The sequence below is a fragment of the Camelus bactrianus genome, chromosome 4 (assembly GCF_048773025.1).
Source record: "Camelus bactrianus isolate YW-2024 breed Bactrian camel chromosome 4, ASM4877302v1, whole genome shotgun sequence".
NCBI classification, from domain to species: Eukaryota; Metazoa; Chordata; class Mammalia; order Artiodactyla; family Camelidae; genus Camelus; species Camelus bactrianus.
In genome coordinates, this window is record NC_133542.1 from 22,765,584 (window position 1) to 22,787,197 (window position 21,614).

At 38.5% G+C, this 21,614-nt stretch overlaps 1 protein-coding gene across 17 annotated transcripts in view; it reads left to right on the forward strand.

Annotated features, from left to right (window-relative positions):
- Positions 1-21,333, forward strand: part of FREM1 (FRAS1 related extracellular matrix 1) — a 148,617-nt gene extending 127,284 nt beyond the window's left edge. For 14 of the 17 annotated variants that reach the window (XM_045509936.2, XM_045509935.2, XM_045509930.2 and 11 more), the window contains 8 exons: positions 2,564-2,713; positions 4,406-4,641; positions 5,324-5,371; positions 5,644-5,808; positions 5,993-6,121; positions 6,806-6,921; positions 15,993-16,078; positions 18,153-21,080. In XM_045509936.2, coding sequence (XP_045365892.2) covers positions 2,564-2,713; positions 4,406-4,641; positions 5,324-5,371; positions 5,644-5,808; positions 5,993-6,121; positions 6,806-6,921; positions 15,993-16,078; positions 18,153-18,352 — 1,130 coding nt within the window. In that variant the 3' untranslated portion in view covers positions 18,353-21,080. Of the gene's footprint in view, positions 1-2,563; positions 2,714-4,405; positions 4,642-5,323; positions 5,372-5,643; positions 5,809-5,992; positions 6,122-6,805; positions 6,922-8,290; positions 8,432-15,992; positions 16,079-18,152; positions 21,081-21,182 lie in introns of those variants that run through there. The other 3 variants (XR_006721686.2, XR_006721685.2, XM_045509952.2) reach the window with 3 other exon arrangements.
- Positions 21,334-21,614: the final 281 nt, after the last annotated feature.

A 21,614-nucleotide genomic window follows, 5' to 3' on the forward strand; every position in this document is an offset into this window, starting at 1 on the left:
CTATGTCTGCATAACCTGACACCTCTCTCTCCTCTTCAGCACCTTTTGTTTTATGGGAACAGGGGGTCAGTTCAAGCCTTCCGAAATTGTTTATAATCTCAGTGATTTCACAAATACTTTGCACCTTGAAGGTGGGAGAGGAAGGAAAAAGAAAAACTAGAAAGTTCTTATGTCTAATCACATTAGCCTAAAAAAAGTTGGTCCTAGGTGCACACCTGGTAGACATAACAAAGTTGAAATGCAGGCAAACAAATCAGAAGGACTTCAGTGAAACTTGGAGTAGATTTTCTCTAACCATCTGGTTCTACTCCATAAGCTTTTACAAAAACTTTAAGGTTTTTTTTTTTTTTCTTTTTTTAGAGGGGTTGTGGAGTGGGGAAGGGGTACTACAATTAAAACATAATACTTCTCAAAATAAGAAGGCACTTGGTTGGGGCTTGGAAATACTTTTTTTGTATTGGATTTTTATTTGAATAATACTTAACTTGATGGGCTTTGAGAGTCAAAACAGTTCTCTGGATATTAAAAATCCTAGTGTTTGTATCCTTTCTTTTTGTCTAGCCTCTTGTCTCTCCCTGCCAGTTTTATTACAACAGCTACCTCCACGGTCTCCCAACTTCTAGCCTCTCCGCATGTCTTCCTTGGGCCCCTGTCTTCCGACATAACTCTTTTCAGTTTCACTTTTCTAAGACATCCATTTTCAAGAGCCTTCCCTGTTACCTGGGGTTTCAGGTCTGAATCTGACCCTCTAGTGTCCAGGGCTCCCTGCAGTCTGGCTACAAACCGCCACTGCAGCCTTATCCCCTCTGTTCCCTGCCGGGCCTTCCCTCCTCCCGCCTGCTCGTCTGCTCAGCCTTCCTGATAAAGGCCTCTGCTTCCACTGTCTGAAGTTGCCTGAGTTGTTTTCCTGGTTCCTCCCTCCAGATCCTTCTGACTCTGGAGCCCACATACATGTAGAATTTACCATCGATTCTGTATCTTTTGGTAGCTAATTATACATAGCTTGGAATGATGGACACTTCTGGGATTTACATCTTGTCTCTTCAAGAAGGTTTTTTAAATTCCTTTATGTCAGGGCTTGCTTATGTTATCACACCTCTGATATTCTCTGCAGAATCCACCAGAAGTAAGTACCTAGTCAATACAAAATATATATGTTGATGGACTGATTCACCCATTCGTGAAGTGGGAATTACATGGTTTGTAGTAAACGCTTTAAATCCTGTCTTGTAGAGACGATGTTAGCCTATTTTTTTAAATAACATTATTTCAAATACACTTAAATTTTCCCTTTAAGTGCAGCAAAAAGTAGGATAAGTGATCAGTTTTCTATTTCCATTAGATTCTGTTGGAGATGGGTGAGACTTTGATTCCATCATGAAATCTGTAAGCAATACAGCTTCGAGAAGGAGGTTATCACTTAGATGGCACAACTGAGAGGCGTGAATCAGTAGAAAATGACCTGCAAGGAGAAAAGAACCCAGATTTTCAGAAGAGAGGACTAGGGGGAAAAATGTGTAACTGCTTATACAGATGGGTTTATGGGAGTAAAAGCACTCAGATAGCTAACAAGTAAATGACAGAGTCAAGTTTTCAAAACTTAGTCCTAGAAAGTTAAACCATAGGCTTATTTTCCCCCCTTAAAATTGAGCCATCTTTTCCACTAAACAGTACTTTCTTTTCTTCCTGCCAACTCTTTTTCTTCTAAATAAACTCACGGGGGGTGTCCCGTTACCCACATCATGGAAACTGGTCAGGATTCGACAGTCTCAGAAGTTCCTTCCAGCTTTAATAGTTTGTGTTTCAGGGATTGCTTTGAGTCCCGTCTTCATGGTGACAGGATGGCTGGGGATACGTTTGTAACATCAGAGCCATTGTGTGTTAAGTTCACAAAGTTGCTGTGAACCAGGCTTGATTGTAACTCCATGAACAGAAGTAGACAGAGAGAGAGAAAAAAAAATTGGCTCATTCTATTTCTAGAACCCCCCAGCCCATAAATTCTCTGTAGGAGGGTATCAAACTGCTGAGTATTACATCCGCAGAAAGAGCATTTGCAGGCCGCACGGACCTCGGGAAGCAGGGCAGCCGATGGAAGCAGCTGTCGTTAGAAATCAGTCATTTCAAGGGTTCCGTGCGTGGCTTGAAGCACCATCTAGTAATCACTTCTGACAGTCTGCATCAACATCTTGAGATTTTTAAAACTATTAATATTTTAAGATGGCAGTGCTTGTTTATTCTTAAGAAGAGAAGGGGCAGGCCAGGAAAAAATGAAGTCTTGGATCGCAACTCCTAAACCAGTTTTTGTTCAGCCCTTGTCTAACGCAGCTTACTTTTTTGTTACAGTGTTTGCATTTAAACAGGAATCATCATTGTCCAGGAACAATGTGGTCTTTTAATATTATTTGGGAGAACAGCACGCCTTCAGTGAGTTGGTTGGTAGCAGTACAATAGCTCACTCAGGCTACTGCAGCCTAGCTGCAGACATGTTAATTAATATATTTCTCTGACACCTAGGTGATTGAAATAGCAATTAAAGAGTAATTAAAATGTTTACTTCTTGTAGGAATGTCAACTAAGATGTGGAATATAGCAATTACCTGTGACGGATTAGAGGAAGATGATGAGGTCTTTGAAGTAATTCTGAACTCCCCTGTGAATGCCGTTCTTGGCACAAAGACAAAAGCTGCAGTGAAAATTTTGGACTCAAAAGGAGGTATTCTTTTGATCCTCATCTTGAAATCAGGAGCGGTCCTGGCGCTGTAGCTGCTTGCTTTCAACAGCCAGTGTGCTTGATAACGCCTTCAAATCAAAATGCTTAATTTCTTGTCAAGAAAGCAACCTCAGTCGTGATGTGGGCCCTTTATTCTGGTTTCTGCTTCATGTGGTTTTCCTCCCGCTAAGAGCGATCATTTGAGAAAAGCAACAAGTCAGTGCCTGGTTGGTTTTTTTTTTTTTTTTTCCTCCTACCCGTTTGTTGTTCTCACCAAGGGGGAAACAATGTCGGTGAGAATCTATCGACAATTATCCCCCCCCCCCTCAGAGTTTGTAGGGCTGTAATTATCTTCCTCTGTTAAAGAGAGCTCTTAATGCCTAAAATTTGAGCCCCCACTGTAGTGTGACCAGGAAAATTCGGAGAGAGGAAGGAATCAGAGAAAAATAGGTGTGAAAGATGCAGCTGGCCTGGGGTTTCAGGAGCAGCTGGAGAATATTAATGAGTAATCTTGGGTTGCACAGCCAGGGAGGTCCTGGGTAGTACGTGCTGGAGAGCAGCCTGTGAACCAAGTAAAATAAGGACCACCCGGAGGGGGGAGGGTATAGCTCAAGTAGTAGAGCACATGCTTAGCATGTACAAGGTCCTGGGTTCAATCCCCAGTACCTACTCGAAAAATAAGCTAAACCCAATAAGCTCCCCCCCACACCAAAATAAAGTAATTAAATAATACAATAATAAATAAGTAAAACATTTAAAAAATAATATAAGGACCAGCTGAAGGCTTTGGTGCTCTGAGTTTTCTTCCTGCCAGATACCTTCTATGTATTTGTCTATTTGCATTTGGCGAGTGTCCAGTAACCATGCCCGGTCTTACAGCCCTGTTTTACACCTGTCTTGCCCTGTGGGCCATGTGTTTTTCTTACCTGAAACTTACTGTCTTTTCTTCTCTTTCTCACCCTGTAATAAAAATAGCCAGTCTCCTCCTTCCTTTACCATAACTAGATTTCCACAATATCTCTCCCCACCTCCTTTCCTCACCAAACTCATTTCTTTTTCGGTTGAATTTTCCGATTGCCTGAAGTACATAAATACACGGAATACACGCTTTACACGTGAAGTATAAAATAGCCAGACAAGGCTTCTGGGTTGAGACTTTTTTTCATACTAATTGGCAGTATTTCTAATTAAAGTAACTCCGTTAAGATTTACTGGGTCTTTGTTCAACAGCTGAATGCTCTTTTTTATAACTACTGTTTGATTTCACTGACACCTTCGAACAATTCCAGTTTCTACCTCTAGGAGATTGGGGAAAGGATGAACACTTTAAGGTGTTTGTGGAATGATACTTGAACAGCGAATAAACCTTACACATGGAGGAGTTCTATACTACGACGTGAGGCTGGTTCCCAAGTAGACGGGATGATTATAAAATCACAACAGTGATTTTCATTTGTGGTTGGTGAAATCAATTTCATGACTTATAATCACCCTGTAGCTGTGCAGAAGGGCACAGCTTTCCTGGATGGAAACTGATGAAGAGGAAAGGAGTTTCTGGCAAATGGCAGAAAGGCAACATCTGGTGGGAAAACCATCCATCTGGGTTTAATGACGAGCCGCTTCAGGGGCTCTGCGGATGTGATCGCTTATCTGTTTGTGTAAAATGAGCTGACCTGCCATTTTGCGTGCCCCCAGGACAGTGCCATCCTTCATATGCCTTCAACCCAAACATGCCGCACGCTCAGGAGAAGGGCGTTTGGCGTCCGCTCACCCCGGGGGCTTCCTCACCTGCTTCTGGTTCCTTTCATCTGGAAGGAAGACCCCTTCCATCTTCCAAGCGGCCAGCAGTCGCCAGGGGAGACACCCTGCGGGGCTCTGATTCTTCACATCTTTCTCCAATGAAGCTTAGAACCCGAGGGAATGGCAGAACAGTAAGGACGGGGGACCTTCTGGGATTTGATGGGTGGAGTGCATATTAAAAGAATCAAAAGATCTTAATAAGTGTTCTGAAACACTGAGGAAGCTGTTCTGATTCTCACAGTGAGTGTGGGCCACAGTGATTCTCATGGTTCTCTGGACCATCATGAAGTGCCTTTTGTATACAACTTTCATAATGCTGCCCCACTCTATCAATTGTACCAACCGAGGTGATCGATATTCTGACTCATCCATGTGATTTGTGCTTTGGTTCCTTTTGTGATCATGGTAGGTAGAGAATGACAAGTGACCCTGAAATAGAATGAGATTAAGTGATCTACTTGGTGTGGAAACCATGGCTTTGACCTTTTAAGCAAAGCATTCTAACCAGGTGCATACTCATGAATGTGTGTAAGTGTGTGTGTTTTCTTGGACCTCTCTATACTATAGATGTGCCAAAAAAATAAGAATGTCTTTTTTTCCCTAACTAGGACTCAGAATAGATGAGTCAACATTGATCAATGTTAGGTCCAATGATTTTTTAAAATTCCAACAATTTGGGCATGAGAAATCTTAAAAAAAGAAAAGTATTAAAATTTTTCAGACATTAAAATGACCTTACTGGAAGGATTTTACCCTGCTTCTAATTAGTATTCAAGCCAATTTTGTTCATATTTTGTTCTCTGTTGATTTCAGGTTCATCCATCCTATGTTTATAGAAATGGAACAGACATCATCTATAAAGTAAGCTTAGTCTGAGAGAATTGCTAAATTTCTTGTATTTATGGATGCAAAATATCTAGTGAAACTATCTTTTGTATATTTTATATTTATATACTTCTCTTAAAAACCTGTTTTGAAATTTGTTTTAGAGGCTTGGGTGGTCAGAAAAAATAAAACTCATCTTTTTTGCTCTGATCCAATTTTTTGGATTGCTCATTTTTACAACAAATGTTGTTATTTGCTCTCTTGATGTTTTTTTTTTTTCTTTATTGTTGTTTGTTGATTTCCTCAAGTATCATGGAATGGTTTCCCTGAAACTGGAGGATGACAGTTCCCCAACTCACAAAAGGAAGGCCAAAGTATCCATTACTAGTCAGCCACAGAAGACAATCAAAGTGTGGGAACGGCCTCAGGCAGATAAGGAGGAATCCACAGCCGGCTCACACTTCCCCAGGCAGGTATGAAAATCTCTTCACTTCCTACTCACCTCTAAGCAAGCTGTTTTCTGGGCCAGAAAACAGCCTTCCAGCTTGGGGAGAGTTTACTCAACACAAACGATCCCCAACAGACGATGAGCTCGAAGAGGTAAGAGTGTGATCGAGTTACGTTAAGTCAAACCTCAGTCTCCTTTCCCTCCCATAGAACCGGCTGCCCTCATTTCCAAAAAACTGCACGCTGGAATTAAAGGGACTCTTCCACTTCGAAGAAAGCCTCCAAAAGCTGTATACGTGTGATGGGATTGCCTGGAAGTCTTGGAGCCCCCACACCAAGGTGGGACACAGGCCGAGCAGCCAAGTGCCAAGCACTGCCCGCAGCAGGCCCTGTGATTAGCTAAGAGAGGGGAGTGCTCCGTGCACTCCGGCAACGTCCTGCCCGCCCTGTTACACTTGGAAGGCGGAGAGGAGAAGATGGCCAGTTAGTGTTCTGAAAATCACAACACACATTAGTTACACAGTACAATTTAAGAAGGTGTTTACTTATTTTATTCAAATAGATAAATCCACTATTATTCTTGGAGAATTTGAAACTTCTCTTTAGCACTGAGCTTCTGGGATACAAGCTTTGATTTAGGTGAATTAAGAAAACTCTACGATCAAGAGCATCTTGATTACTAATATTCATTAAGCACTTGCTACATTATTTCATGAAATCTAAGCTCCTATCAATCGTAAGACTCACCATTATTTTATGAACCACCAAGAAGAAAGAAAATTTTACTAATAAAGAAACCAAATATCATAATGCCCATACTTTTATAAAACTAAATCATTGCTGACAATTGTTCTGTAAGAAGCCATTGCATTTCTCAAAGTGGAGAATTGGGATTAGGGCTAACCTCCTTTCTGGTGACAAAGTTATTCACGTTAGAAGACTCATAGGAAGGACTCTATATGCTGAGAACAGACTCTAGATTGTAAGACCATTGTGTTGTGAACACGGCCAACTGTTTTTCAGGAGGTGGAAGAAAAATCCTGCCCAGCTGGATGGCACCATCATTCAGGCTACTGTCACTTTGTAATCATAGAACAGAAAGTCACCTGGAACACAGCTGCCCGAACTTGCAGGGAACGGTAAGGAACCCTGTTTCACATTTGATTGATTTTTCTTTTCTAATTTTTCTATTTTCTCATGGAACTGTAGGGTTGCTTCATTGATCTGAGTGTTGAGTATCTAGTATCTACCTGGCTTTGTTTTAAGAGCTGGGAGGGAGTTCTGTAATTGAGAATGGATTTGGGCTGACCTTAATAATATATTTTGACTTAGCTTTTTTCTGATAAAGCTGTGGCATTGCCACAGTTCTGTTTTTTAGCCTCCCTATCTCAAACTTTTGGAGAAAGTCAGAAGGAGATTCTCTGAGTCAGCAGCATTGCAGATTCTGTTATTTATTTATTAAACAGGAATTCCTGCCCACTGTTTGAAAATATATAGCAGTGAAAGGTCTTACAGCATCAGACCTTTGACAGTGTAAGACGCATTGATGATTATGAAACCAGACAAGTTGGACAAAGGGTGATTGGATAATGGAACACTCGATGAAGAATGACTTGTGGTCAAATAATGACAACAAGATTTATCTAGTCCAGACGGACTTTAAAAATCCTACCTGGATATTATCCAACACAATGCGATTAGACTAATACACTGCATGGCTGGAAGTTGAGACCAGATATATCCCTGGTGGATATTGGTCAGATCTTACACTTCATTTTAAAAAGTTAAAATTTAAAAAATTAAGTTCATTCTGAAGACACTATTAAGAAAATGAAAGGGCAAACCACGTTGGGGAAAAGCTATCCTCGGATCATTTATCTGATAAAGATAAGTACAAATCCGTAAAATACAAACAACTCTTACCAATCAATAATAAAAAGACAACCAGATTTTAAAGAAGCAAATGACTTAGAACCTTCACAGTAAGGATATACAGTTAGTCAAGAAGTACATGAAAAGGGGCTCGCCCCCATTAGACATCAAAGAAATGCAAGTTAAAACCACAATGAACTACCACTCCACACCCATGAAAATAGTTAAAAATCACAAAGACTGACAATGTTGTAGAGCAAATGGAATTCTCACTTACTGTTGATGGAATGGTAAAATGGTACAACTGCTTTGTAAAACTGTCTGGCAGTTTCTTATAGTCACATACATTTGCCCTGTGACTTGGTGATGTCACTCCTAGATATTTACTCAAGAGAAATAATAATATATGTTAAAAAAAAAAAGACATTGGTAAGAATTTCATTAGCAATCTTTTAAATAATAGGGGTTGGGATCATTTGTCTTTTTGTTATTGATTTATAGCAGTTCTTTATATGTGTTCTATCAAAAAGGGAATAGACAAATTTTCCTTTCTGATAAATCAATTTGCAAACAATAAAATGAAATGAACTACTGAGACCTCCAATAATGTGGATATATCTCAAAAACGTTATGTAGAGAGAAGAGCCTAACATAAAAGAATACGGATTTTATGGCTTCATTTATATGAACAGGAAAAACTGATGTATTAGTTGGTGATAGAAAAAAAAAAAAACCCACTTATCTCTGGCAGAGATTATGACTGGAAAATAGCACGAGGTAAGGCTCTGGAGTGATGGAACTGTATTCCATCTTGCTGGGTGTGTCTTTCATGGATACATAGACTTGTCAAAGTTCATTGAATTAAATACTTTAAAAATTATACATTTTATTGTATGGAAATTAAACTTAGATTTTTAAAAAGCTAATAAACTATTTTAAAAGTGTATTTAAAAACTGGTCAAAGCAAACACCCTTTCCTCCACTGATGTATATCATGTACTAAATATAAGAAAAGGTACCATAGATGTTAGTCAGTGGTTTTCACATTTTTGTTGATGAGTTTGTTCTATGAAGTAAGTTAAAATATTTCTGAAAATCTTATAATCATTGTCTAAATACGTATATTCCCATAATGCTATACACTAGAGGAAAATTAAGACATTCTCTCACCAAAATAACCAGATGTCCTTCTTTTATTTAGAGTTTATCTTCATGCATTGAAAGCTCAGGTAAGAATAGCAGCATAGGTCTTTTTTCCTCCTTGAGGAAAGAGTTTGATGTGGAATCCAAAGCTCTCTGACCTAGAAAGGAGAAGATTACAACGTGCTATAGGTGGGAAGATGGTTTTGCTACCGACAAAAATAAGGGCAGGTGTGGAAGTGCCATTATACTGTAGCCAAGGTTACTCCTGCTGGGATTTGTTGTTAAGATGTAGCTGAACAGAGCAACAGGACCCCCAGACCTCAGGCTGGGAAGCAGCCTTATTGTTCATCTTCCAGAGGTGCTCCATGACAGTGCAGGTGACTTGGCTGGCTCATAATGAAGCGTTAACTGGTTCTTAGTGTTATGAGAAAAGTAGGGACAACGCATGTGGAGTGATGTCTTTCCGTCCATTCATCGATGGAAGATTGTCATTTTTTAGAAGAGCTGTTCGTTATTCTGAGACTATGATCTTCTAGCTTTTTGGTGTCAAAAATAATTTCTTATGAAATCATGGCAACTTATGTTAATGTTGTTGATGTCTTCATGTTGACAATCCTACATTAGTGCCCCAATATCTTTTTTTTTTTAAATTTATTGATCCATTTAATTGCAGCTGGAATTTAAATGGTGAATACAAAGAGTAGTAAGACTAGTCATAAAGGAGTCTTTTTTTTTTAACATTTTTTATTGATTTATAATCATTTTACAATGTTGTGTCAAATTCCAGTGTTCAGCACAATTTTTCAGTCATTCATGGACATATACACACTCATTGTCACATTTTTTTCTCTGTGAGTTATCATAACATTTTGTGTATATTTCCCTGTGCTATACAGTGTAATCTTGTTTATCTATTCTACAATTTTGAAATCCCAGTCTATCCCTTCCCACCCTCCACCCCCCTGGTAACCACAAGTCTGTATTCTCTGTCTGTGAGTCTATTTCTGTCCTGTATTTACGCTTTGTTTTTGTTTGTTTCTTTGTTTTTGTTTTTGTTTTTTAGATTCCACATATGAGCGATCTCATATGGTATTTTTCTTTCTCTTTCTGGCTTACTTCACTTAGAATGACATTCTCCAGGAGCATCCATGTTGCTGCAAATGGCATTATGTTGTCGGTTTTTATGGCTGAGTAGTATTCCATTGTATAAATATACCACTTCTTCTTTATCCAGTCACCTGTTGATGGACATTTAGGCTGTTTCCATGTTTTGGCTATTGTAAATAGTGCTGCTATGAACACTGGGGTGCAGGTGTCATCCTGAAGTAGATTTCCTTCTGGATACAAGCCCAGGAGTGGGATTCCTGGGTCATATGGTAAGTCTATTCCTAGTCTTTTGAGGAATGTCCACACTGTTTTCCATAGTGGCTGCACCAAACTGCATTCCCACCAGCAGTGTAGGAGGGTTCCCCTTTCTCCACAGCCTCTCCAGCATTTGTAATTTGTGGATTTTTGAATGACGGCCATTCTGACTGGTGTGAGGTGATACCTCATTGTAGTTTCGATTTGCATTTCTCTGATAATTAGTGATATTGAGCATTTTTTTTCATGTGCTTTTTGATCATTTGTGTGTCTTCCTTGGAGAATTGCTTGTTTAGGTCTTCTGCCCATTTTTGGATTGGGTTGTTTATTTTTTTCTTATTGAGTCGTATGAGCTGCTTACATATTCTGGAGATCAAGCCTTTGTCGGTTTCACTTGCAAAAATTTTCTCCCATTCCGTAGGTTTTCTTCTTGTTTTACTTATGTTTTCCTTTGCTGTGCAGAAAAAGGAGTCTTTATATATCCATTAATATTATACCCTTCACTCATCTCAGGGTTAATTTAAGGCCCAAATTAATTTAAAAGCCTAGCTACTTTGTCATGCACTTGACCTAAAATTTTATCTGTGACTTGGTTTTAAGTATGTTCACACCATGACCCTTCTACACTGGCCTGACCCAGCTCTACATGCCTCCTTGCCAATAAAGCCTTACTTTATATGACGCTTCATAGTTTACAGAATCCTTTCACGTTCGTTAGCTTATTTGCTCCTCCTGTCACGTCTGTGAGGGAAGCAAGTATTGTTATCTACATTTTACAGATAGAACAGAGGCTCGGTGAAGCAAAATCTCTTACTCATGGTGAATAAAGCAAATAAATGGAAAAAGACAGGATTTAATTTTCTATTATACTCCCCCCAAAAGCTCCAGAAGCATAGGGGCTGTCTCATCTCAGGCGTTTTGACAAGCACACCTATTGTAACTTTGTGTCAGCTAACCTAAAGTAGGTTTCTAAAACTATATGTTAACAATTTTGTATCTGTGACAGCAAAGAGACAATAGGTTTTTATTAAGTTATGGATCCAAAGTGTTTTTGTTTTTTTTTTGAATTGGAATCAAAGTAACCTTGAAGGGCAAACCTAAGATATAATCAGGTTCTGAATTTGTAGATTCATTCATTCAACAATTTTAAATTTTTTTTGGTACTTATTGTACTAGGAATGTCTAGATGAGACCAGATGACACTTTTAAGTATTATCCCCCAGTATTGGCCCCTCTTCCCAGGAACTAAATCACTCCTCATTTATCAGAGAGCTTCAGAAGAGTAGACACCGTAAGTCTGCAGATTCAGCTGTCCTGTACAACAGCTCAAACCCTTAAACCCCGCATTTAACATCAGCAAGGTTATAATATAATTCTGATCATTCCTTCCCACATCTCCTTTCTCCAAAGCTCTATCAAGAATGTGAAAGTCACTGAATGTAAATTACAGAATTGAGCCTTCTTTGAGTTGATCTCTTACTATAGGTCCAATTAAGAAGCTCTCTGGACCTAAATGTAACAATACGAGTTACAATATTTGTTGGTAGCATATATAAGAACACAAATGATATTAAGAAATAGTATAGACAGATTATTTTGTTCTGGAATAAACTGTTAGAAAATCTAGTATAATAGTGATGGAAAACTTCCATCTCTATTAATTCAAGGGGAGTAGTGAGCATATCTAGCAGATCAAACATGTTATAAGCAGTTTCAGAACTAATTTGTTCAAATTATTTCGAAGTTAGCTTTATAAACTCTGGTTTCAGGGAATTGTTTGAAGTGGTAGAACTATGCCCATTTTTTACATGTAAAACTGAGAAAGCTTTCTGAACAAGAAAAAGTTTTTAGGGGGGCAACTGGAGTTTTCCTGTCATATTTATAAAGTGACTAATTATGTAGCTATCAGAAATACAAACTATTTCAAATTGCATGTTATCTATTCACCATATTGGTCCAGAAATTCAAGCATTTATCAAATACTATTTCTGATGGTATTCCAGGATGTGTAAGAGGTAAAAAGTATATATATATATATTTTTTTTTTTCCTTTGGTGTGAGATTTTAAAATATCATGAACTGGGGGAGGGTATAGCCCAAGTGGTAGAGCACATGCTTAACATGCATGAGGTCCTGGGTTCAGTCGCCAGTACCTCCTCTAAAAGTAAATAAAATAAACCTAGTTACCTCCCCCCTTAAAAAATTAAAATAAAGGAATAAGGAAAGAAATAAAAATGTCGTAAAAAGCTTTTAATGTTAAAATTTTAATTGAAGAATGGGTACCAATATTTGATCTGATGGCTTTTGTGTGACACTTCCACGTGTGTTTTATTTCAAAAGGACAAGAGTGATTGTCCCAAGAACAGTTAATACTAGTTACAGGCATTTCAGGAAGTGTCGAGCAGCAGGTTAAAAGCAAACTAATACAGAAGTAAAAGACCTCCTCATGCCTTTGGATCAGTCATTCTAAAAGGAACATTTTTGGATGACAAGGCCGTCTCCTCAGTGTAATTTTTCTCTGAACCCCATTCAGCATGTTTCCATTCATCCTGTGTGCCTCCGTGCTTCCCTTCACCCGTTACTTCTCAGATTCGTTTAGTCCTTTTCTTCTCCCACCCCTTTGCCTTGAAAAATGAATATTCCTCTGGGAATTAGCGATTCCTTCTGTGATGTAAAATTTGTAGTTTCAACATTTTACTAACCTGGCTATTTAACTTCTCTTGAATATTTTTTGGGACATGGTTTTAGACTCTATAGTTAGAGTCAATATGCGTCTAGCATGTTTTTGTTCAATCTCAGGGACCATTATTCAGTTCTGGGCTACGTTTCCTCAGGCTCCCCTGCTGCCTGAAGGTCCTTCACAGACAGTTATTTGCGGTACCCATATTTCAAGAAGAACAGCAGATTTTACTTTATCCTTTGTCCCTAATCAGATTGCTAACTCAACCCAATCTTTATCTCCAATCTCCTTGCCTCCCCATTGGTGTTTTATTATTTTTCTAGCCCAGAGGAGCCAGACTCCTAGATTAGGTATTTCTTGAATTTACATATTGTAATCTCATCTGCTCATTTCCTTAGGCAGTCACTGTGTACATCGGGTAATTCTATTATTATAGATCATTATCTCTGGGACCATTTTGTTTTTCCGCAGGAGTGTCTGGAACCCCTGCTGACCTGTCCTGAAAGAGTTACTCTGAAATACATCTATATTTAACCAAAAAGTTTCAAAGAAGTAGATGTTTATTTTTGTAACTAGAAAAATTAAGGTTTCTGTTTTTATTAGTATACTTTGAATACCTTCGAATTTCAGTGCTGTCAAAAGATGTGTATGTGTGTGGCTCTATATTTTATTTCTAGCTCTCTGTAGTATATACATATCTATATAGATAAAGCCCTCTGTATTTTATTTGTATGTGGGTATAAAAGAAAAGGAACGATATTTTTATGAAATAATCAACTTACAAATACTTTTTTATAAATAACTATGGTTTAACATTCTACTTACCACACAGCTGTTTTCCCCTCTTGTTCTTTGGGACTTTTTGCTGCTCAGAGAGTCAAAAAGGAAATCAAACTTGTACTTGATGAACTAAAATGAATTTACAAATTCTGTTTCAAAGACAGTTTCAAGGATCTTAAGGCAGGAGATTGCATAAAATCTGTTCCTTCCTGGTGAAATTGACACTGAAGTTACGTCCTGAAGGAAGGTGGGGGCAGAGCTGGAAGTAGAGCCCGGGTCTCCTACACTCTGTCCAACCTTCCACGGTGACTGCAGCCGCCCCCAAGCCTTCCCGTGGTCTATATTTAGTACACATTTGCTGTTCTGTGCTCTCTCCCCTTAGCACATCAGAATTATCGTATCAGACATGAGGGGCCAGGGGAGAAGATTCACTCTCCTACTTGCCGTAACTGTCAGACAGGAGCTGACAGTAAATAGTAATGTCAGAACCAAGTCACGCAACCCCAGTCCAGCAGCCTGAGGGCACTCAGAGAAGTGATGGAGAGCCTATATATCTCAGAAGGCCTAGAAGTCGCCACTGCCTTGAACAACTCCAAAGTACTATATTGGTGGGAAAAAATTCATGAAGAGACAGATTAGATTATGTTTAGCATATGTGATCTGGAAAAGCAGAAAAATGGGTGTAAAGCTTGGAAAGATATAGGTAAAATTAAAAAAAAAATCGACAGTCATCTAAACTTTTAAACAAGTACCTATTACTAATTATGGTTCCTGCTTTTTAAAATAACAGTAGATATTAACCAGACAAGAAGATCATGGTGCCTTTGTTTCTTTTTTTGAAGCTTTCTGTATTAAAAAAAGAAGAGGAAAAGAAAAAATACATATATCTATTGGCTTTTTCCTTAAAGCATTTTAAAGAGCTTTTAAACAACACTGCTAGGGAATTAGATACAATCAAATATTGCTTATAGGAATAATTCAGCTAGCTGCAGGAATAATTCCTATAGAATTCTTAGCCCTGTTAGAGTGTGTCCATCATCAGAAGGACCAAAGATAACATATTCTGGTGAGTATGTGGAGAAAAGGCAACCCTTGCGCACTGTTGGTGGGATTCTAACATGGTTCAACTATTATGGAAAACACTATTGAGGCCCCTCAAAAATTAAAAATAGAACCATCACATGATCTGGCAATCCCACTTCTGGAAATATATCTGAAGAAAACAGAAACATTATATCGAAGAGGTATCTGCACCCCCATGCTTATAACAGCTTTATTTACAACAGCCAAGAGATGGAAACAACCTGAGTGCCCACTGACAGATGAATAAAGAAGTTGTGGTACACACACACACACACACACACACTGGAATATTATTCAGCCATAAAAGAAGGAAATCCTGCCATTTGGGACAACATGAGTGAACCTTGAGGGCATTACGTTAAGTGAAATCAGTCAGAGAATGACAGATACTGTATGATTTCACTTATATGTGGAATCTAAAACCAAACCAGAAACTTACAGAAAAAGAGAACAGATTTGTGTTTACCAGAGATGAGGGATGTAGGGTGGGGAAGTTCGATGAAGGTAGTCAAAAGACATAAACTTCCAGTTGTAAGATAAATCAATTCTGGGGAGGTAATGTACAACGTGACGACTGTAGTTAACACTCCTGTGTGGTGTATTTGAAAGTCAAGAGTAAATGCTAAGGGTTCTCATCACAAAGAGAAAAACATTTTTTTCTCTCTCTTTTTTTCTTTTGCTAATGGTCGGATGGGTGTTAACTAAACTTACTGTGATAATCAAATATTTTGGGGAAAACGTTTATATATACTTGTAAGAATGGGTGCTTTAGCTTCTACACAACATGCAAAGGTTTGACAGTCAGGCAATGCTCATTTCTCTAGTGTGTTGAAAGAATCACAGTTACTGGGGTCTTTTGACTAAACACACCAAGCTCAAAGTGTAGGCCCCAAGTAATTTTGTCTGAATAGTTTGGGTTAACTTACCGATCAAATTAACTGAGTAATTGCCAAGTTGCCTCTCCTATGAGAGGTGTAAGTTTTTGGCATTAAGTAATTTATATAAGAAAGCAGTTGCTGATTTTCTAAAACTCATTAAAACCCATTGAATTTGTGCTTAAAAGCATAGATATTATAATAAAATGATCACTTTCTTTGTTGTCACCTACCCCACCCTGGAGATACTCATTCGTGTAAAACAATAGATTGTTAAAGTCTTGGAAAGTTCTTTCTAATTAGAAACCTTTTTTTCTGTTTTGAATTGATTTTAATTTCCATTATGCATTCCCTCTCAGCAGAAATGCTGACCTCCTTGTTACTGACACTCCCGTTTTCCTGTGTTTGCCCTTAGTCACCTGGGCAGCCTTGTGGCTGTGCTCTCCAGGCAGCACATGCGATGGCTCTGGGACATGAGCGGAAGAAAGCCCTTTTGGATAGGCAAGTATCTGCGCCGCACCGCGGAGAAGGGCGAGAACGCGAGGAGAACGCCCCCACCCGTGGGCCGAATCATGGTGGTTTATAAGAATAAGCAATGGTTAGATGCTTCGGCAGCCTAACTCTTAAAATTCAATTAATTACTCAATACTTTCATCTTTAGACATTTTCTCAGAGAAATAATGTGGAATATGGGTGAACTGGTAAGTAAGAGAATTTTAAACTTATTTCTGAAAGTTAAAAAAAAAGTGAAACAGTCATAAATAGGAGATGGTTAAATAAATTACAGTATAGCCATATGAAAGGATATTTAACGTTGAATAAGGCATTACATGTTAAAGACATGACAGCATGCCTTATGTTTATGAATTCATTTAATGTTAGATACATGTTATATATAAAATACATAAGTGTGGTAGCATTTGTGGCAAGGTGCTAAGTAAAAATGCGGAGTCCACAGCCACATAAGCCATGAAGTAATTTAGAATAAAAAAGAAATGTCCATATGAAGCATGAAATAATAGAATAAAAAAGGAATGTAAAGGGGGAGGTTATAGTTCAGGGGTAGAGTGTTGTCTGACATGCACGAAGTCCTGGGTTCAATCCCCAGTACCTCCATTAAAATAAATAAATCAATAAACCGAATTACCTCCCCTACAAAAAATTTTTAAAGCAAAAAAATTTTTTTGTGGAGGAGGTAATTCGGTTTATTTATTTAATTATAATTAAATATAATTATCTTTGAATAATTTTTAAAAGAAATGTATATACGTGTGTTCCATATACACATAAATATATACATAAAAAGAAGTATGCCAAAGAGTTCAGTGTGCTTTTTATCTCCAGTTGAGAACTATAGGTGATCTTAATTTTATCCCTTGTTTTCTGAAGTTTTTAATGTTTTTGACAATTTTAACAATAATGCAAACCTTTTCAAGCCACTTTAGAAATAGGATTCTCAGGGTGCATTAAAGTCAACATTCTCTCTGTCTCTCCTTAAAGGTATTGTCTTTCAGGGAATAAATCCACTCTTGGTTTCTCAAAATCTCTGTGATACTGAGGGAGTCTCTAATTCTAAACTTCTATGAGTATTAAATTAAGGCTGGAAGATGAGTTTTCTCTGTGCCCACAATGACTGATGTCAAGGCTCTGTCCTCACAAAGCACTTGGGCATAGCATCACCTGGTCAGTAGTTCAAGGAGACAGTCCAGGAGAAGACAGGTTACTCCCAACCAAAGTCCTTCATTTTCTTCTACCCCAGATTGTCAGCTGCACACTGATGGGGAGAAGGTTACATGCTGTGGAACTAAGACTGTTTTCATGGTCACGTTTGGCTTGAGAGGTGCCAAGTTACCGTGTTGCAGGGGATTCTTTTCTCATTCTGTGATTTTTATTTCTGTTATGGAAGAGAGTGAGGAGGAGGAATGCTTCTTGGAGAAACATTACAAGAGCTTTACAACATTGAACTGTAATTTTCCAAAATTACTAGCAGGAGGAGAGAACCACATGAGAAAAGCTGCTTTTTATTGTAATTGTAGCAGATTGAAAAAAAAAAAAAAAAACCTTAAGCTCCAGACTAAAAATCATGCTTAGTAAGCTACTTTCAAATATGAAAACCAAGACATTTAGCATCATGAGGAAGAATAGTAGACAAGAGAGTATCTCTCCCCATGATAGGAACTCTGCCTGTAGGATAATATGAATAGTAATTGCCATTTACTAAACACTCACATGTCCTGAGCTTTGTGTGCATTATCTTATTTAATCCTCAAAACAGGCCTAGATATACTTAGATATTTCTTAGATGAAAAAACTAAGAGACCTCAGAGAGGTTAAATAACCAGCCCAAAGATGTTCAACTAGCAAATGGTGGAGCTCAGATTCGGATTCCGATCTCCCTGACCCCCAAGCTTTCTGTTCTCAGTTGCGTCCTACAGAATGCCCAGATCCTGTTCTGTGTTCTAGAATGTAAGCCCACATTTGCATGTGATTACTGAGCTTAGGACGTTAGGCTGATATGATATCCAATTATAAATGTAATAAAATCATTTGGCACACTTTTTCTGGTTTGCATTAGGTTTGAATGACCAAGTGCATGCTGGCCACTGGGAGTGGATCGGCGGTGAACCTGTGACCTTCACCAACTGGAGGAAAGGGCCCCCTCTACGTTTAAAGCCTGGCAAGAACTGTGTTCTGGTTCAAAGACAAGGAAAATGGCAAACCAAGGACTGTAGGAAGGGCACATCTCACAATTACGTGTGTTCCAGGAAACTCTAAATGGAACTGCCCCTACAGGTGCCCACTTGGAATTTCTGACCTATTTATTTCCAGCATTTGGGCATCTTACTCAAGAGAAAACAAGGTGTCATGACTGACTTGGTACATTTTTTTGATCAGAGTGTGTGAGTGAGTCTGTCTGTTTAAAAAAAATAGATAAATAGTTCCCAAGAGATTGATAAGTGAGTATTTCTTATAGGAAGAGACACAATTTTTATATCTCAATACCTTTCAAAATAAATCCCTGAAGTGTCATATGGTACAAGATTTGATTAGTCCAGAGACCTCACTCCCTGTTGCAGTCAGCACCGATTTCATGGTCCTTAGATTTCTTTTTGCTCCTAATACCTCAAATGAGTCCATTCTGAAATCTGATTTCAGGTGCTTCTGCCACGTCCGTCTGAATGAAACTAACCCTGCCAGTTCATTAAATCAAGGTTGAACTGCAAAGGGTTGCTTTGTGCCTTTGAAGCCCTTTCAAATGTGAATCCTGAGATAAAAGACTGTGGATAGAAAGGAGAGTTCTCTGTGGTGAAAAAGGAAGGCTGTAGATGGAAGAACCTTGCAGATGGAAGCTTGTCTGCAAAGCTCTGGTTCAGGTAAGAATGCAGGGGCCACCTGGCCTTCAGAGCCCCACCCATCACTACTCATGAGCCAGAGCTCCTTTTCCAATAAGGATGTTGGCGCTACACCCTTCCAAAGCGAGTGAGTGGGTTTCCCCAGCTTTCCAGAGGCATGAGAAGTTTCAGGTAACATGAGCCACTCTTTTCATTTGTGTTTATGGTGCTCACCAGCATTTTTCAAGGACATTTGGAATAAAGAGTGTATATGAATGATGGTTAACATATGGAAGAAAAATATGGCTTCCTCAAAAGTGTCCCAATGAACTATGTCCTGATGAACAAAGAAAAGTAATACTGAAAACAGAGCCTTTGAAAGCCTATATTCTCAGAAAGGATTCTGATACATTTTTGAGCCCTTAAATATTTAATATTTGCAGAAATGCCATGTTAACCTGATTCTCTAATGCATACTTACCTTATTAATTTATAATGAAAGCTGAGTGAGACATTTTTGTAGCAGTGAAGCACATTGCAGCCTTACAAGAACTCCCTTCTGAAATTAAGGTTTAATTACAGGAAATTAGAAATTTATTTCTGAAACATTTACCCAACATTTTCCTCTTTTCATAATCACTGAAAAATATGGTTGTGCCAAATGTAACTTGCTATATGAGCGCCAGTGTAACTTAAGAATCAAAATGGAGTTACCAAGCAGACCAGTGTTTTGGTGCAGGTTTTACTATATTAATGCCTTGAATGAAACTAAAAAGGCCTAAAGAAACTTGGTCCCGTTTTGGATATAAAGCATGACGAGCTTGTTTGAATTGGTACTCACTTATCAAGATTTTGGTTAATAGAAATATTTACGAAGAGAGGCTGGGATAAGATTGAGACATGCCGCCCCTTATTAAACTGTGACATCACTGTGGAGTCAGGAGGCTCCTTGCTTAGATATCACAAGTAGGTCTGGACTGCTGCGATACACAGGTCTTCTGTATGACACCAGCAGCCCCTGGGGTTTAACCGAAAGATGTAAAACCCATTCTCTGTATCAGCTCAAGTCCCTTCTGATCCACTGGACTCTGCAGTGTGGAAAGGTACAATGCTGGATAAAGAATTGTTGACCTAAAGGGTTATATCCTAGGAGGGAAAGTAAAAGTTTAAGGAATGAGGGATTCCTAAAACTTTATTAACTATTTCAAACTGGAAATCCAGAACCACAGCAACAATACAGAACGTGGTCTGCCTGGTAGATTTTATTACACATTTCTGCAAGGACAGTGATATTTAAATGTAATTGCAAATGTGAGCACAGAGAGAGAATGCTTTGATTTTTATAGCAACTGGAAACACGAGAAGAATATTTAAGGTATTCCTGATCATGAAAACATTAATCAAGTTGTAAAATTCAAGTGATTGAAAGAAGAAATAAAAATTCAGGCACGTTTGGGTGCTGAGCAGTATTCATGACCTTCATCTCCATCTCATGATTGGGCTCTGACCGAGGGGGGAACAGAAATAAATGATTGTCACGGTTCTCTCCACCTGGAGTGGTCACTGTCATCCTTTACGTTGTGGTAGGAGTGGGAAGGCAGGAAATGGAGTCCCAGTAGGATGGGAATGGGAGGTTATAGGAAAGGAGAGAAAAGGGAGAGTGGAGAGCAGGGTTGAGCAGAAAGAGATGGGTTCATTGGAAGCTAAGAAAGAAAGCGTCAGAAAGAAGGACGTGAATGCACCCAGCTCTTCTCCCCAAACTTGAATACCGACTCAGGAAAAGTCCTGTTTAGCCCAGGGGCATTAACCCGGCTTCACAGTGTGTAGCTTTTCAGAATCTTGTGACCAGTGGTCTTTAACAAAATATATGCATGTATATAAATGTATATAGAGCATGTATTTGCTAAACATAAACTTAAGAAACATGAGACGGTTATTTCGTCTCCTTCCAAGGAGTGGTAAAAATGAACTAGGTGACATTTATTTACATTTCTGTTTTTGTTTATTTTTAAGACAGCCGAAGAGAATATGCACGTATTTTCAGTGACACTATGGTTCTGTGTAATTTAAACCATAAACTGGTGCTGATTAATTTCTACAACAAAGCAGCATAGTAAATGTACTGTATCTAGTGTTGCATAAAAATTAATAAATTTATTTCTAGTTCTGAATCACTGTTTCTTTAGTTTTTAACAATTTATATTTATTGTACCCACTGGAAGAAGAACTGGAAGAAGAAAACTCAACATGTCTTTTTCATCCTTACTGTCTAGATCAGCTTTCAGCCTTCCTGTCCACCCAGCCATCTACCATCCATTCAACAAACATTGAATATGAAGTGACAGCTCTGCACCTGACACTGTTCTGAGTACTGGAGATATGTAGTGAATGAGATAGGAAAATAAAAGTATAAAATCATATGCAAATTTGAAATAGTTTTTTTAAGCATAGAGCGTTTTTTTTTTTTTTTTAAATTAAGGAGGAAGTCACAGTGGAAATCATTAATTCCATTATCCCCTTTCAGAATTGGAGGGGAACCTGCACTGATACAAACAGCTCAGGCTGTCTTCTGTTTTGTTTCTCTCCTGATGAAGAAACTAGTGTTAACTTCCTGAATTTATAATCAGATCAAAGTGCTATTGATAGCAGCTGTCTCCCATTTCCTGTCTCCAGATTGAGTTAGGAACTAAAGTTTTCAAGTCTAG